General features: G+C 37.6%; 1 protein-coding gene across 1 annotated transcript in view; it reads right to left on the reverse strand.

The window, feature by feature from the left end:
- SNX14 (sorting nexin 14) overlaps positions 1–16,850 on the reverse strand; it is a gene marked incomplete at both ends in the record, with an annotated part of 53,860 nt that extends 37,010 nt beyond the window's left edge. The window contains 5 exons of the mRNA XM_009699047.1: positions 2,602–2,689; positions 7,994–8,037; positions 15,656–15,734; positions 15,847–15,923; positions 16,773–16,850. Coding sequence (XP_009697349.1) covers positions 2,602–2,689; positions 7,994–8,037; positions 15,656–15,734; positions 15,847–15,923; positions 16,773–16,850 — 366 coding nt within the window. The remainder of the gene's footprint in view (positions 1–2,601; positions 2,690–7,993; positions 8,038–15,655; positions 15,735–15,846; positions 15,924–16,772) is intronic.
- Positions 16,851–16,854: the final 4 nt, after the last annotated feature.

Raw genomic sequence — 16,854 nt, forward strand, 5'->3', positions numbered from 1 at the left:
TACAAGCAAGAAAGTAGGAGCTTCTGCTCATCAATGGAAAACCCTGTCCTTTGGGACTCACATTTCGACAGTAATTTCAATACATCAAGAGTCTCGTATGCAACATAGGGAGAGGAGAGTATTTATTCCTGCACAGGTAAGTCAAAGAGCACAGCAGGCAAATGGTTATCAACACTGCAGTAGACACTATTGACTTTTGACAAAAATTGCAATCAGATGCAGGGTTATCTACACCACATCATACAAAGGGAAACCCTTCACTTTCCCTTCAATACCCAGAATCAACCCACAAATGGCCACAATAAGGAAAATCCAGAGAAAAAGAGATAGAAGTATTTCGGTGTATATTTAAGAGCTGACCGGCCTAAAGTGCTTGTTATTTTGTTCGACAACTATGCCTCAGAAAAATCCACCTAGGCAGCCTTAAACAGAAAACAAAGGAATGCTTTTCACTGAAGCAATGTGTAATTTTAAGTCTTAATTCAGAAACAGAAGATTCTTTGGCAAAAAAGTATAAAGACATAACCTAAAAAAAGGAAAAAAAATCTGTTTCTTACACATAGTAGTTCCTAAACTTAAAAATTTTATCTCTATTAGCTAGAACTATTGCTTTCAAGCATTTAATAATAAATCCAAAGCAAAGTACAGCTGTTTGGCAAAGGTATAAAGACTATTTCATTTTGCAATCAGTGATAAATTTCTCCTGAAATGAGGTTATGAAGAACACTATCAGAGCTGACACGCTATAAAACATTCTGTCATAACCTATTTCAGCTAACTACTGAAGCTTTAAACTAGGATTCCTAAAATGACAAAAAGTTGGTATTTTATTTGCAACTTGCATATCAACTCTGATTTCTACACACAACATTTTCAGTAGTATATACATCACAGCTGTTAATTGAGGCTGTCTAAATCTGAATGTGGGTGTATGCACACACAGAAAAGCCTGTTCAGCAGAAAAAATAAAAGCATGAGCTGAAAAATACAGCATAGCATGAGATACCATGCTCCCCTGTATGGCTGAGCATGCCAAGTTTCAATCTTGTTTCAAAACACAAAGTTATTATCAGTATCTTTTTATTTGAAATATCTGCACCACTTCATACAAAAGAGACAAAATAAACTATATTATTCTGTAGGATGGATACAAATAAATCTGAACATTTGTAAAGAGAAACGGATTTCTGTGATGACCTTTATTTTGTAGTTCCCCTGACAGTGCTCAATAGTTGTACATGTCTTGAGTTTCTGTTGCACGTATTGTCTACCCAACTACACAGAACTGAAGATACTACATTTAATTCATTACTGTCAAAGGCAGATATGGTAAATTAACACTCTACTTAAGGATGCTATAGTTGATCTGAGATAACACAATTAATACCTTATTACAATATCAGCAGAGGAGACACCATAGTTTTCTGAATCAACAATGGATCTACAAATAATGCAACTAACACCTGCACATATTATAACTCCAAAGCAAATTTTAAGACCTTGCTCTAGACTTTCACTTTGAAAGATTTACTCCACTTTCACACCTCCATATGTCTGCACTACATGGACATTTCCTAATCTTCCACCATGTTCACTTTAAAAAACAACATGCTTGAGTCAGAGTAAACAAGAAAGTCATCTGGATTTGATATATATGGAGGACAGAATCAGGCTGTTAATCAGTCATGACAGAGTACACACACAACTTGTAGCTCAGGAAATAGTGCTGTTACTAAGGAGGGGAAAAAAGACACACATTTATGGTAGTTGCTCCAACAGAAGGGCCAGCACTGAATAAATCTGGAAACTGAGTTAGCAGTTCTTCCTGCCAGAAAGTTAGAAGCAGTTCCTGTGAAACAGGCTTGAAGCACTTCACCAGAAAAGAGAGTATATGTGCTTAATATATTAAACACAGCAAATAAAAAATCTGAATATTCTTTAAGTCTTCCGAATGTTTCTTAAGAACTACATTAATATAAGAACCATACCCGTTTTAATTCTTATAGTAAGCTATTCACTTAATGACAGTCTATTCTTCATAGACAACGTAAGGACCTTGTCTGCATTTAAAGAAGTCAAGCAAGGAGAAGCTACGAGACAGGTACAGTGCTAACCATTTTCTAGTAGTTCTTCTTTAGTAATTCTCAAAATTGTTTCCACTTGGATTAAGTCACTAAAAGACAGCTAAAAGATCATCCCAAGGTTTTAATAATGCCTTGCACTTGTGTAAAAAATCCATTTGCAAAAATCATAGAATCATAGAATGGTTTGGGTTGCAAGGGACCTTCAAAGATCACCTAATCCAATCCCGTGCTATGGGCAGGGACAGCTTTCACTAGATTAGGTTGCTCAAAGCCTCATCCAACCTGATGTTGAACACTTCCAATGATGAATCTTCAAAGATGGTTTATAACCAGGAATGGGATAAGCTCCAGAAGGAGGGAACAGGTACCATAAAGAAACTTAGATGGAAACTGTCTATACTCTCTGCAAGACTGACTTTGGAATCACCATTTAAAAAAAAAATTAAAGAACTTGCTACAAATGGATATCAGTTTTTTCTGATAGAAAACCAACTTTAAAACCTTTAAGTCATCTTACCTTGTGAATTCGCCGAACTAACACAGATGCAAAAAACCGCAGCGTGCCTCTCAGTTCATCCACTGAGGATTCATCATCAGTAATATTTCTGCAGTGTTGTAAAGCACGTCATGCAAGAAAACAGAATAAAATACACTTATATTAATCCAACCACAATACATTTGGCACTACTAAAAGCTGGAATGAGAACATTCAATGGTGACACTCCAACTGGTATTAACTGAAATGAAAGCTACGAAGTGCAGGCAGACAGTAAGCAGTCTTCTGCTCGAGTAAAATACACAGTATTCCCGCTATGATTCTGCACACAACAATGGCTTAAGAAATATGTTAGTAAATTGGAATTATATACCAATTCTTGCTCTAATAAACTGTTCGCATGATTCTGACCAAGTAAAATCTTTTTGAGTTTGCTCATATGTGAATGTTTCCTAGTTCAGTGGCATGAAGTGAAACCGAATTAGTATCGACAAAGCCTTTGGAATAAAAGTACTGCAAGCACATTCCCCAGTTAAGTTAGTCAAAATTGAATTTTCCATATTGCATACTACAAGACCTTCTATACTCCAAGATTTCAAATAATTTCCTTGTTTTAGTACAAATCTGGCTTTGTTAACCCTTTTGTTTAAGTTTTATAATAAAATTGGTAGTTTCTCATCTAACTTTTCATGAAATAGGTACATCCCTTGTATTTCAGCTTAGTCTCTTCCAATAGAAAATTTTCATTGGTATTTTTTCAACAAATTCTAATACTTAGATGTCATTTAATACAATAATTTTCTCTCTTTTAACTATAAAAATGGGCCTATTTCTGGTCTAAACAGAGATTGCCATTTCTTAAAAAAGAAAGCATAGCACAGGAAACCAACAAATGACAGAACTTACTTTTTTTACAGTTCATCTACTTTTGATGTAGCATGAAATGTGAAACCATCAATTACAAATAAAACAAAACAAGAACCTCAACCTATAGCTACTTGGAACAGAATTGAAATTATTTAATATGGTTTCTGCTTGGAAACAAAGAAACCAAGAAGAATTTAAACAGATTCCCAAATCACTATGTCAAAATACCATCTAAACTTTTTATCTGGCTTGCCAGTTTCCATCTGCTGCAATAAAGTATGTTCAATGAAAAATCATGGTAACAATACTTAAAGTTGATTCAGGAAGAAAAATACCTAACTGCATGTCTTTTTTGGGAAACTGAATGAAAATGGGAAATACGGTAAGTCTTGGTTGCAGAAACTGCAACTAAACTGAGTGGGAAAAGCGACCATGATAACAGCATTCCACAAAATGCAACAGAAAGAATAAAAATCTAGCAACATTTAAGCATATATGGACATTACAGTATGACTAAAGATACTGGTAAAACTGCATTATAATAGCTGAGTAATGACACAACAAAGAAAGTTACATCCTGCTTTAGCCAATGACCATATGTAAAAGCCATCACAGTTGTCGATAATAAATGAGTTTCCACATGTAGGAAACTCAAAATATTATTTGCATTAAAAAACCCCAAACACTACAAGCAACAACAGTACATTTGAAAAACAAAAAATTTATGCCCATAATACCATTTTACATTACTCAGCATCCAATTTTTTAAAGCAGTGTTAGCCTGGGTTATATAGCATTCAAACAGATGATGAAGATGGAACTGCTAGGTACAGATACTGGTGACCTGACGGTTATAATATGCAACTAACTGCATTAAAAAGCACCTCAAAGAAAGCAGCCTGGCATAAGGAATACAACCATCCTCCAAGAGCTAATCATATGCAGAGAAGAATACTGTAGGGGAAGGTTTGGTTTGTTTTAAGATCAGCAACTGACATTTTGGAAGCAGTATGGTTAGCAAATACCCATACTGTCAAAGGAAGCCAAGAGATTAGGAAACAAATTGTATGACTGTATTACTAGTATTTGACAGACAACAAGATATATGAAGTAATTTGGACCAAGAAGTTGTTATTTTATTGACACTTGGATAACCAATATCTGGGCTAATTCTACTTGGACATGACTTCATGCCACGTACTTTCACAACACGCCATAGGTTTGCAGAGACATTCTTTTAATCACCAGCAGACTGAAGGCTGGTGAAAAAAACACCAAGAACCTGTAAGATCTCAAATCTCTAGTGACACAGTGGAAGGTCCAAGTAACTCGCTCGGAAACATTTCAAAAAAATGGCTACATTTTCCCAGAATTTGACGAAAAACTTAAAAACACAACTGTCAGTATAACAGAGAGATTCGCTAAAAAAAAAAAAAAGGCTCAGCCTGTTAATTGTAAACAGTTACCAAGTCCAGCGTCTCAAAAGCGATACACCCAACTGCTATTGCATGCAAAGTCTTACGGGATCTACTGATAAATGAAAACCATACACAAATACCAAAGTGATATTTTTTCGCTATGCGTCAATTATTCTTACGAAATTTGGCCAACTCCTATCAAAAAGTTAAGATAGTAAGTCACAAGTTGATAAAATTGTAAAGCTATGGTTTGTAACTCAACAAAAATCCTGAATTTTTCTTGCATTACTTGCATTTAAAATAGAAGCAGCTCCGTATGTGAAAACACAGGGTTTAGCCACTATCAAGAAAAAATGTTTTCATAGTAACAGATTACAAAAATGCAGTAATTACTGGATTCTAATCTAATCTGAGAGAACTGGAGTTGCAATAGCATCAATGACCAAAAAATCTCAGTAAGCATAGAGTGACTCGTTCAAGCTTTAAACTCTCCTATATAAAATTAGATCGGTAGAAGCAATATATCATACAGTTTTATTGTTCAGTATACAGTGTAAGCAATAGACTCAGACCAGTGTTTTGTAGTTCTACAAACTTGGATCACTTACAAGTATGCTCTATTCTTCTCATATAGTTGAAAAGAATCTTGAAACACAAATATTTAAATATAACCAGTATAAATACTTTGAAAAATACCAAACAAAAAATGCATATAGGTCCAACTACCTATTTCAGTAGAGTTCACTGTATTTTAAGTACTAATCTTCATTCCCCTAAACTGATCCAAATTTAGGGATGTTTGCCTCAAAGTTTAAACCTGCTAATAAAACACTACAAATTCTTACACAGTGTATTAACAAAACAAACGTAAAACACAGCTTTTCCTTGCTTATAGCACTTTATTTCCTGAGCAATAAATCTATGACTTTATCTTGTAACGTACATTTCTGGTAAGTGTTACACTTCCCAGGTTTCTGAGCGAGATGCATCATGTTACCTCTCTAATGCCCAGAGAGTGCAAGGTGCCGCAAGACAGCATCAGCTGGCAGGGCACAAAAAAGAAAACAAAACAAAACCAACAACAACAAAAAAATATTTGTGCTTCTGCACAAATTCTGTTTACTTGAAAGGAGAGCAGATAGTGTAAGGAATTATGCCCAGACTTTTCTGCAAGGGAAAGCAGCAAACTGTTTTACCAACCTAGTCTGGCAAGTCTGAATTGCCTGCTGGTGGTTACCCACGCTGCTAAATAAGGATAGTCTGGATGCAAAGGCTTCTGATTTAGCTCTGTGAAGAACTATCCAGAGTCAGTGAGGTTTGTTAACTCAGAAAAAACATTTTGTGAATGCAAGAGTCCTTTCTCCAGGGTGAGTTGAGCTATGTAAACAGCATAGGTACACCTAAGTAGGAAAGTCAAAACTTAACATGCTCTATGAGACAGACCTCAAACGGCTGCACACAGACACACATCTCAGGCCTCCCTGCACGATTGTTGCTGGAAATATAGGAAAGTACAGAGACACCTGAACATCTAGAGGGAATAAAACCAGATCTGACATTACTACTGTTAAGCTGAAACCAGTAAGTTGTTCAGGACCAAGCTGTTTCCTGCAGAATTACTCAGATATCCCTGCACTATAGCTCACCGAACTCCCAGTACTTCAGGTTCATGGAAAGCTTATTAGGTCTGATCAGCACGGTGTGAATTTATGGAGCTAGTTCACAATACAGAGCTGCAGCCAGGTAAAACTGAAGACAGTGCAGGAACATCTATACAGCTCACCAGAGGGCAAGATGTAGCAGAACCTAGGCTCGCTGGCTTCCTATCAAGTATATTTTGCATTGCCCTTCTAGCTATGTATATTACTATCCCTACCATACAATGTGTTCCAGACTTCCACTATCTTGGGCGTCAGGGATGTAAGTAATATGTGGAATCCAAGTTTCCCTGCCAGTTCAAAACAAATACACTGAAGACACCTTCCACCAGCTAAAAAATCCTATCTAATTTCAGATTATGAAATATAGAAGATGGTTCCCTTACATTTGTTACTTTACCAAGCAGCTCAACAGAACATGCTCTTAGTTTTCTGTATTTGAAAGTTAAAAACCTTCAGTTGCCCAACTTGATCACTCACAATACACGGTGCTAAAGCTCCCTCTGCTGTTTACGTAAACTTAAGTTTTATACTCCAGTGTATTCATCACTAAAAGACAGATGTGAGACACACAGGTATCGGCCATAATTAAAAATCAATCAGCCAAAGAAGTCTGCCCAGAAAATTTTAGATCCCAAGGAGACAGAAAAAAACCCAGCATGCAGTAAAAGAAAAGAAAGTATAAATTTCTTTTAGCACAAAACTGAGCATTTTCATCTAACGAAAATGTCAAATTCAGAATTAAGGCAAAATGTTTTTTAACACATTAATGCCAGTATGAACAATTAAAAATATTAAAAATATCTTCTTACAAAGTACTCTTCTTACAAAGCACTAATTAATATATAAAGGTACAAGGCAAAAAACAGAAAAAAGAATTAGTCATAGTCCTTTCTTTATACACTGTTTTAAAGTTATTTGCACAGTACTACTCTATTCAGCCTAGCATAACTACTCACAGCCTTAAAACTCAGCAAATCACCAGATGTTCTGCAAGAAGGTGGCCACAACATGTATTCAAAATACCTTTTCTCTATCAATTAAAAGTGCAGTTTTTGTTTTTAAAAGACTACAAAGTTGGTGGTTTTTTTTTAAAGCAATATCAATGATCCATATGCTTCTAATCTGGAAATAAATTTCTGGGAGTTTTTGAGTTTTTACACAGGTTTTAATCAAGTCATACGTACTTTCAAGTAAGCTATTAGAAAATTAACATATAAAAATTAACAATCTAGAAGTTTTTAGGATGAAATACAGATTTTAGAACCACCTCTATCATGCCTAAATTATTAAAAGATCTGATCTACTCTGCTAAGAGACAATAAAACAATGAAACTGTAGTACTTAAAAGCATGCTTTATATTTTACTAAAGAAACAGAAATGTTTATTTTTAGGTCACTATTTCTTAAACAGTTTGATAAATATTTATGATATTCAAAAATATAGTAACTTTTAGGTGAAGCTCATACCTGTACCATGGATAAATAAAGTTTTCCAGCACCAACTCAAGCACCTGTGTAGAACAAAGACAACCACATTACAAAATAAACAGTTTACCTTAAATCCTTGTCAGAAGAGTTAAAAACACAAACACCTTCCAAAACTCATAGAACATAAATCACACATCATAAAACTTCAACGTACAAATGTGTATGTTGTGATCTTATTGTGAGATCAATTATTTTGCATAATAATCAGTACTTTGGGGAAATCGCAACAAAGTGATGGTTTCATCAGGCACCAATGTGAAATGGCTGCCACTAGTACTATCAACAACGTGAAGCGCAGCGCCGTGGCGACTCTGTTAGGCGAATGCTCTGAAAAATGTAATCTTACCTCAAACAGCCCTTCCCTAATCTTTGAGATCAGTCACCATTCTTTTCTGACGTAGTGTGGAGTGTCCCATAGGCGCAGCTACCCATCCTACACTTAGACATATCTCTATCCTTCTTCATCCAAACCTCCACCTTTTCCAGCTCTCCCCCACCCTCAACATGGGACAGTCAATCCGGTGTGCTCATCACTCACAAAGAAAGCAAAAGAAAAGTCCTAAAAAGCAATTCCTAGGAAAGCCATTCTCCTTCCTCCACATCCTGCACCACAGCTTTCAACAAAGCCTTCCACCTCCTGAAGTCCCAACCAGTGCACTTCCCAAAGTCCTTCTCCTACATGTATCCTCACGGCCTTCCCCCTCCTGTTCCTAGCCCCTGTATATCCCACCTACATGCATCTCTGTACAGGAATCGTTCACACCCTTTCCATCAAACTGTTCCTCACAGGTCAAGTCTGTGGTTGCCTCTTCCATGCTGGAAAACCTGGGTTATTCAGGAAGAACCAGCGTTGTTGCACTCACGTCATAGGCATGCCTTGGTTCAGCTTGGCTTTCAACATCACAGAAGGGAGGGAGGCAGAGGAGGTGACAGTCCCTGTTCGATCAACGGGCTGCCACCACCATACACACAAGGTGCACTGCTAGCCGGACTGCAGCTTTCACACCTCTCCTTACACCTACACAAAAGTTTCAAGTAACTGTTAACAGTCCTTGCACCACGATTAGCAAAGAGAAAACTTCTGAAGGGAAGGAGCAATGTCAGACAGTGCCAAGAAAAAAAAACAACACAACACGAGGAAGGAAAAGGAAGGATGAACTTTTCTTGAGATTTCTCCTCCTTCACCACAACCCCAAGATATACTCTGTACTACCTTCTCCTGTTGAAATCTATCCCTTAATTCGAATCACTGCTTTAGAGATCATTTGTCCCCACCAGCATCAGTGCTGACGAGGGTAGTAAGACAGAATACGTGTGTTGCCACGTGAGGCTCCTGTGCCGTGTTCTGTAGAAGCAAAGGTTTTGCTAAAGAAGCCACTGTGCTCAAAGAAAAATGTAAAATCTGTTTGAAAGGAAAGCTGAGTGTAACAGGTGATACACAAATGTCATTTATCAGAATAAGTATTACTCTTTTTACCAGATTTGCTGCTGCACTCATTCACACTGTATGCACTGCAAGAATTCAAGACTTACTAAATTTATACTATCTTTAGGGCACTACATGCATCTGCTCTACTCATGATTATAAAAGCACACTCAGTAAAATGCACACCACGGCCTTTTTAACTCCTCTCAGTTATTCAGACTTGAGCAGCTGATGGATACTCTTTTTCTGTCTTCACTACTAAGAATATCACCTAATCAAATTTGGTAAGATACTCCCTCTTTTGCAATTGTTCTATTTCAGCGATTTTCCTCCCTTTCCTCTTATGGGTGAAGGAGAAATTTTGTTCCTTCACTCTCTCTCTGAAGGGATGTTTTCCAGTTCAGGATAACTTTAGATGTCTGCGTTGTGGACCATACAAAGTCATCGATGTCTTTTCTCCAACACCTATGTGCTATACCAATAATAGATCTTGAAATTGTAACATGATCATGTGTTGATGATGAATGGGTAAGCTAAATGTCATGCGTCCCCACCAAAATTTCCTATTTCCATTAAAAGCAGAGTGGAAGGGTGGGGGGAGATGGCAACAGATGCTTTTACTTCCCAGTCCAGAAAAGATCAAGAAATCTCAGAGAATCTTTGGAAGTTAATCTTCAGATAACAGGAGGGAGACCACATCTAGCTCCAGTCAGCAAACACAGACCATTGGCCTTAAGAGCAATAGATCAGACTACTCAAAACAATTTTCTGGATGCCTTGTATAGCACGCCAGTATATAAACTACCAATTTACTCAGTCTCGCAGGTATTGCAACATTATTTTTGTTCACGCAGTTTCTAACAAAATAAACCTCTTTCAAGGCTCCAACTACAGACTCTTTCAAAAAAGTGCCTTTCAAAAGCAGAGGCCTGCAGAAAAATCCACACTGTGTATCTGTCTGTTAAATGATCCCTTTTCTTTCTTCCTCCACTTTTGCTATATGCCTCCCTATCAAGAGCAACGACAGCAGACCATCTTCCACTTGGAGTGGAAAGTGTACTTCAAGACAGCCTTCAAGCACAAGACATGTACTCAAGGGAGTACAATGCACTCCTCTTGAAAGAGCTTGTTTTATCTATGACTACTACTTTGGAACTGAAAGGCTGTCCATCAGGCTTCCAGTGCATGTGTCACTGCAATTTCAGTTCATCAGATGCTAACGTAACTAGTTGGCCCTCTCTTTGCCTACAGCCCAGAGGCTTCTAAAGCCACTAGAACAATTGTTTCCAACAGTGATAGATCTCGTTCTTACTACTAGCTAAGCCAAACATGCGTGGTTCTGAGAATCATCTTCCTGCAGTTACTAAATCAGCAAGGAAAGCAGGAAAGATGCAAGACCTGATGACCCATCCCACTCTGGATAAGGTCTCCTTGAGATTCATCCCATGTCTGTAGTAACTGACTTCCACTTAAACCATTCTGCAGGCTTGCTGGTGTATCTCTTGTTATCGCCTGCTTCCACAACCACACTGTAACTAAGGGCTTTATGGTACGGTCCTGCTTCCACAGGACAATGCCATGCAGATTATCCCACTAGTCAAAGACCCAGAGGCAGCATGCAAAGAGACAGACAGCTAACTCAAAATGCACTTGAAGTGCACATATCACTGGTCCTGATACTGGAGGTCAAGACATATTCTACTAGAACTCAAGTTATCTATATGGCCTTAATAAGAAATGCCTTGATCCTGGACACACAGAAAGCAGTCCCTGTTTTATACATTTAATAAACACATGGCATGGCAGAGGCAGTTATGTGTGATGCTCCACTGCATGAAGGTGCTGTACTGAAGCTAAGAGAGCTACAATGTGAAATTACCCACACTGCAAAATACAAGCACTCAAGGAATAATAGGCAACTGACTGCCAGTAACAGGACTTCAAGGCATACGGTCTGTATAGTTTTCCCATGAATTGTATGAGCCTTCCAGACTGTATCAGTGTGATACTGAAGTCAGAAAAAAACCTGTCACATCATCCACTGCACGTTCATAAAGCATTAGGAAAGCAGGATGTGTGTACCCACTTCCATTTCAGCAACACAAACAGTATTATTCAAGCTCAACTGCTCACACTATGCACACATGCCAACGGAGTAGATAGGGCATCTCAAAGAATGACAGCTAACGACAAGCAATTTCCTTGTCTGTAAAGAATTATTCTCCAGTTTCAAACACAAATGATGAGTCATTTCATTTAAAGCCTACCTATTTTTTGAGTATTTTTGCAAAATGATTTATTCTACTGTGTGTGAGCAGTTTTGAATTGGAAAGAGATTACAGGGGTAAAACCAAATGCAGCAGGCAGCAATATAAGCAGCAGCTGAAGAAAAAACAAAGAGAAATTGTTTTCTAGTGTGCACTGCAACACTGCAAACTAGTCAGCCTTTGCTGCTGAGACAAGCTTTCTGTGGACTGCCACAGAACAGACCCCAGTTGTCAGGAAGAGGAACTGTAGAGCTGAGTGATGAATGATTCAGCAGCAGGTCAGAACTACCAGGCCGAATTAGATTGGAAAGGAGCAAGGATTTGATAAGTAAAACCATGAAGACAATTTTAAAAGCCTTAAAAGATGGTGCAACTAGATAGCTGAGACCACTTCCTGAGGATAGAACAAGCGATTCTCACTAAGAAAGCATGCAGGCCACTGTGCTGCTACAAAAGTTCAGGACCGGCAAAGAGCACGTTCAGACAATAACTGATTTCTTGTCATGCATTTGTCCATTTTTTACTTTTAGAAAAGAAAAAAAAAAAAAAAAGAAGAGATAAAATTCTGGTCCCATAATCAAGTCAAGAATCTGACAACTTAAGGATTAAAGAAAAATTTGTGAGATCACAGAATCATAGAATCATTTAAGTTGGCAAGGACCTTTAAGATCATCGAGTCCAACTGTTAACCTAGCACAGCCAAGCCCACCACTAAACCATGTCCCCAAGCACCACACCTACACACCTTTTAAATACCTCCAGGGATGGGGACTCCACCACTCCCCTGGGCAGCCAGTTCCAGCGCTTGAAAACCCTTTCAGTGAAGAAATTCTTCCTAATATCCAATTTAAACCTCCCCTGGCGCAACCTGAGGCCACGTCCTCTTGTCCCATCGCTTGTTACTTGGGAGAAGAGACCGACCCCCCTGTTGCTACACCCTCCTTTCAAGTCATTGTAGAGAGTGATCAGGTCTCACCTCAGCCTCCTCTTCTCCAGTCCAAACCCCCCCAGCTCCCTCAGCCGCTCCCCATCAGACTTGTGCTCCAGAGCCTTCACCACCTTCGTTGCCCTTCTTCGGACACATGAACACCAACAGACAGCACCTTGATCCACTAAGGCGTTTCTTTCACAATGGTAATCAAGAGTAGCTGAGCCACTTTCCACAGATTTGACTTGCAACCATCCCTCACATAGCAAAAATGATAGTGTATGGAAAGAGCTGAGTTCATTAACTGAATAGTAGAATTAAATTCTCCTTTATAGAATCTGTAGCACCTGAAATTATATACAACATAAAACTGACCAACAGATATCACATCCTAATGCAAAAAAAAAAGAAAACATCGGTGAAACTAACATAAAGCACAATGACTTAGAAACTGGAAACAAAATTATACTTGGGTCACCACACTATTTTTGTGCAGATGCAGCCCAAACTATCAAATATTGATAGATGCATGGTTGAGGCAGTTTAGAGTTCAACTATAATAATAAACATAAATGAAGTAGGAGGAAAGTCCAAGCACAAGTTTTTCTTATTGTTCTAAACCATGTATAGCAGCTAGATAACAAAAACAAGGCTGCAAAAGATTAAGAATTTGCAAAGTGAGACAAACTGTCACAATCCAAGGGAGAAAAATCCATACTTGTGAGAAAAACTTGGATTTCTTCGGATTCAAGTGTGCATGAAATTATTCTGTAAGTACTTGAAAACACAAACTTAAAGACTATACAACCGATTCAAATTAGAAATATTTGGAAATGAGAGTATTGCCAGAATTCTTCAACCTGCAAAGGAAGAACTAGAAAAAGGAATCAGAATTAAAAAGTCCCAGAATTATTCCCAGTATTTGAAGAATCTACTTTTTAGAAGCAGGATGCACTCTGCACTCCTTTAGAATCTCATTAATCTTAACTCAGTTTTCACTGTATCAGCTTCCCTCTAACGTACCACTAACCCACAAAAGAAAGTAAGAGCAGTCTCTCCTTCCAACCCCAAGCAGGCTATCCAATTCCAGGCACACATTACATGCTGCATCCCCAGAGGGATACGGTGTGGGCAGAATCCTCGCTACCCTCTTAACCAATACAGAAGAGCTGCAATGGGGAACAAAGCAATGAGATTTCTCATTCCAAATAGTATCCTACATGGGTGAAAATGGTGGCTCAAACAGATAGCAAAGATGATTACCCTGGCTCACTGTCCCAGGAAGACACAGAACTCGGGTCTGGCATGTCCCTCCAGTTAAGCGCCCAAAGAAAAGAAAGGAATGAGAAACATGGCACAGATATACAAAAGCCACGTCCACACTGCTAAATAAAGCAGGGCCAGGGACATGACACTGAAGTAAAAAGAAGCAGCAAATAAAAGACTACACCACTTTGATAAAAGCAGAACTAGAGCAACAGTAATTAAATACAAAATGCCAGTGCGTAGCAACACATTTTAAAGATCAGTCTTAGAAGATAACTATGGTATCTACTCACATCTCTTATGAATAACACACTACAAAGAACTTTTTTAGCATTAAATCCCCATTTAAGCTAAACGGAAAACTTTCCAGTTTTTCAGCACTTACCACATCCTTTGCTAAACTGTCACAGCTATTCACTACCCAAAATTCTAAAAATATTACATACATAAAAATATGTATTTTACATTCTATTATTAAAAAAAGACATTAAAAAATAAGCCTATTGAAATTATATTCAGTAATATTATTTTAATACTCTTAAGACCAAACTTATTTAAAAAGAATTAACAGATTTTATTTTACATTCTATTATTAAAAACAGACATTTTAAAAAATAAGCGTATTGAAATTATATTCAGCAATATTATTTTTATACTCTTAAGCCCAAACTTATTTAAAAAGAATTAACAGATTAAGTAATTTTAAAACAACAAACATTTGCTTCTGAAATCGCAGAGGAAGTCACTACACTAAACCAAAGGAAGTTAACAAGTTGTTATTTGTGGTTTTTCTTAAAAAACATTCCTCAACTGTCCATCCCTCCCTTCCCTTAATATTTTCATTCTTTATTTACTCTTGCTGTAGGCCATGCCCAGGACACCATCAGACACAGCTGAATGAAAGTGTGAGCTTATACCACAAACGCACACAGCTTTGACTTCATACACCATGCTGTTAATTGCGAGAGCTGACATTTAAGAATCTTCTCACTTCTGACATGCCAATCGTTCATCCTCTTACCACAGAACTCCAAAGTTGGATTTCTAAATAAATGAAGATTAAGCTACATACGTGCTTGCATATTTTCCTAGTTTTAAAAAAGGGCAAGATTATCTATTTAGCTGCCAATATACTTCTTCAGTTACCAATCAAGGAAAAAAACCCCACCAAACTCTAAGAAAAATTGCTCTTCAGATAGGTCTTTAAAATAAGAGAAAAGAGCAAAACAAAATTCCTGATTTATTGCCTTATTAAAAAAAAAGGTACTTATGCTGCTCTTCTTTCATTAAATCTACTAATTTCTTTTTTAGACAGATTTTGTTACAGCTTTGTCTGATGATTTTAAACAGCTACTATCACATTATCATCTTCATTACAGAAATTTCGCAGCTGGACCAAATCACCTCTTAACCTCCACTTCAACAAACTAATCAGGCTGAAATCTTTAACATTTCGAGAAACAAGCACGTTCAATTATAACTGTTCTTTCCTATATACTTCCCAATTTACATAGATGTTTCTTCTGTGTTCTAGGCACACTACTACAGGAACAATCACATCTGTGTTAACAAGCTGGCCACCTCACCCCCCTGCTCCCAGCATATATCCTTTTGATTTGACTTTTACAGGAACAAGTTAACATACATGGGAAGTACATCCGAACTACCTACTGAACTAGAAGTAACAGGCCTAAGAGACACGCAATAAAAACTCACTGAACTTCAAGGTATGAAAGAAACGAAGCAGCAATTACCTCTGAGAGTGATGCATCAACCTTGGAAGGCACTTTCAGATCCAGCCATGGCTGATAGTTTTCCAGAAGCAAAGTAGGTCTACAGGAGAGCATGGAAAAGTCAATGTAACAATATTTCATTGAAAGTTTCCTACTGCTACGTGCAAAATGTAAGAAATACTAAGCTTACCGGTGCCATGTATTTAATTTACCTGTGCCTCTTGCATTTGACCTTGCCACATACAGCACAACTGTGACCATGGGGAAATAGCTCCGGCAATTCTAATTGCTAAAAGGAGACATTTGGATAAGTTTACATTCTTCAAAACGATGACTCCCTTAATATATCGATATATTCATGAATTTCCTTTTAGAACATACAGTTACAGAGAACAGAACAGCATAAAGACTAAGTTGCTCTCCCAGCAGGAAAACAAGACGGCAAGGCATGGTATGAGAAACCACCGAGCCAAACAAAAAAAATGCTTCCGCTAAAACAAAGTTTGAGGAGACACATACTCTTCCACATCTCCAGTCACCTCCCGGACGTCAGTTGGTCTAAGAACAGACCAGCTGGCTTCTCTACAAAACTTGTCTTACTCATAGCCTTGAACTATTTTAACTATAACATTTTTAGTCCTATGAAATTCTACGTTAAACCATTTTAAGTTAGAAAACAGCAATTTCCTTTGGGATTTTTTTTTCTTTGAAATGCAGTACCACTTAAAGAGGTTTGACTACAGTCAGCAAAGACTTAGCACTGGCTTGCCAAAGGAAGAGCATCTTTAGAAAAGAAAAAGCCTCAGTAAAAGAAAATACAACTACGTAATTTCTCGACTACTTGCTACTCAAATGCCGAAACTGAAAGATAAGTGAAGCAGAAAATAACATCCATGAACACTCCCAACAACCAGATTTACAGCCATATATAGATTTGATGAGACTACGCAGAAACGTATGAAGAATTCAAAATCTTAATCATTGTACGCTTGCTGCAAAACGTCTATCAGTCGCTGGATATGAGCTGTATTGATGTGTAGTATTTCTGAAAGCAACTAGAAATACACAATAATTCCTACCCACTATAAATCCTTATCAAATTTAAGGAAAGTACAAGAATGTTAACAGACATATGTACCTTGGGTTTATATTTTATTGTAAAAAGAATATTGGGCAAGAGGGAATCCGGTCCCAGTGAATAGTAGAAGGTGAAGACACCA

This window comes from Cariama cristata, unplaced genomic scaffold (genome assembly GCF_000690535.1).
Source record: "Cariama cristata isolate BGI_N322 unplaced genomic scaffold, ASM69053v1 scaffold9534, whole genome shotgun sequence".
NCBI classification, from domain to species: domain Eukaryota; kingdom Metazoa; phylum Chordata; class Aves; order Cariamiformes; family Cariamidae; genus Cariama; species Cariama cristata.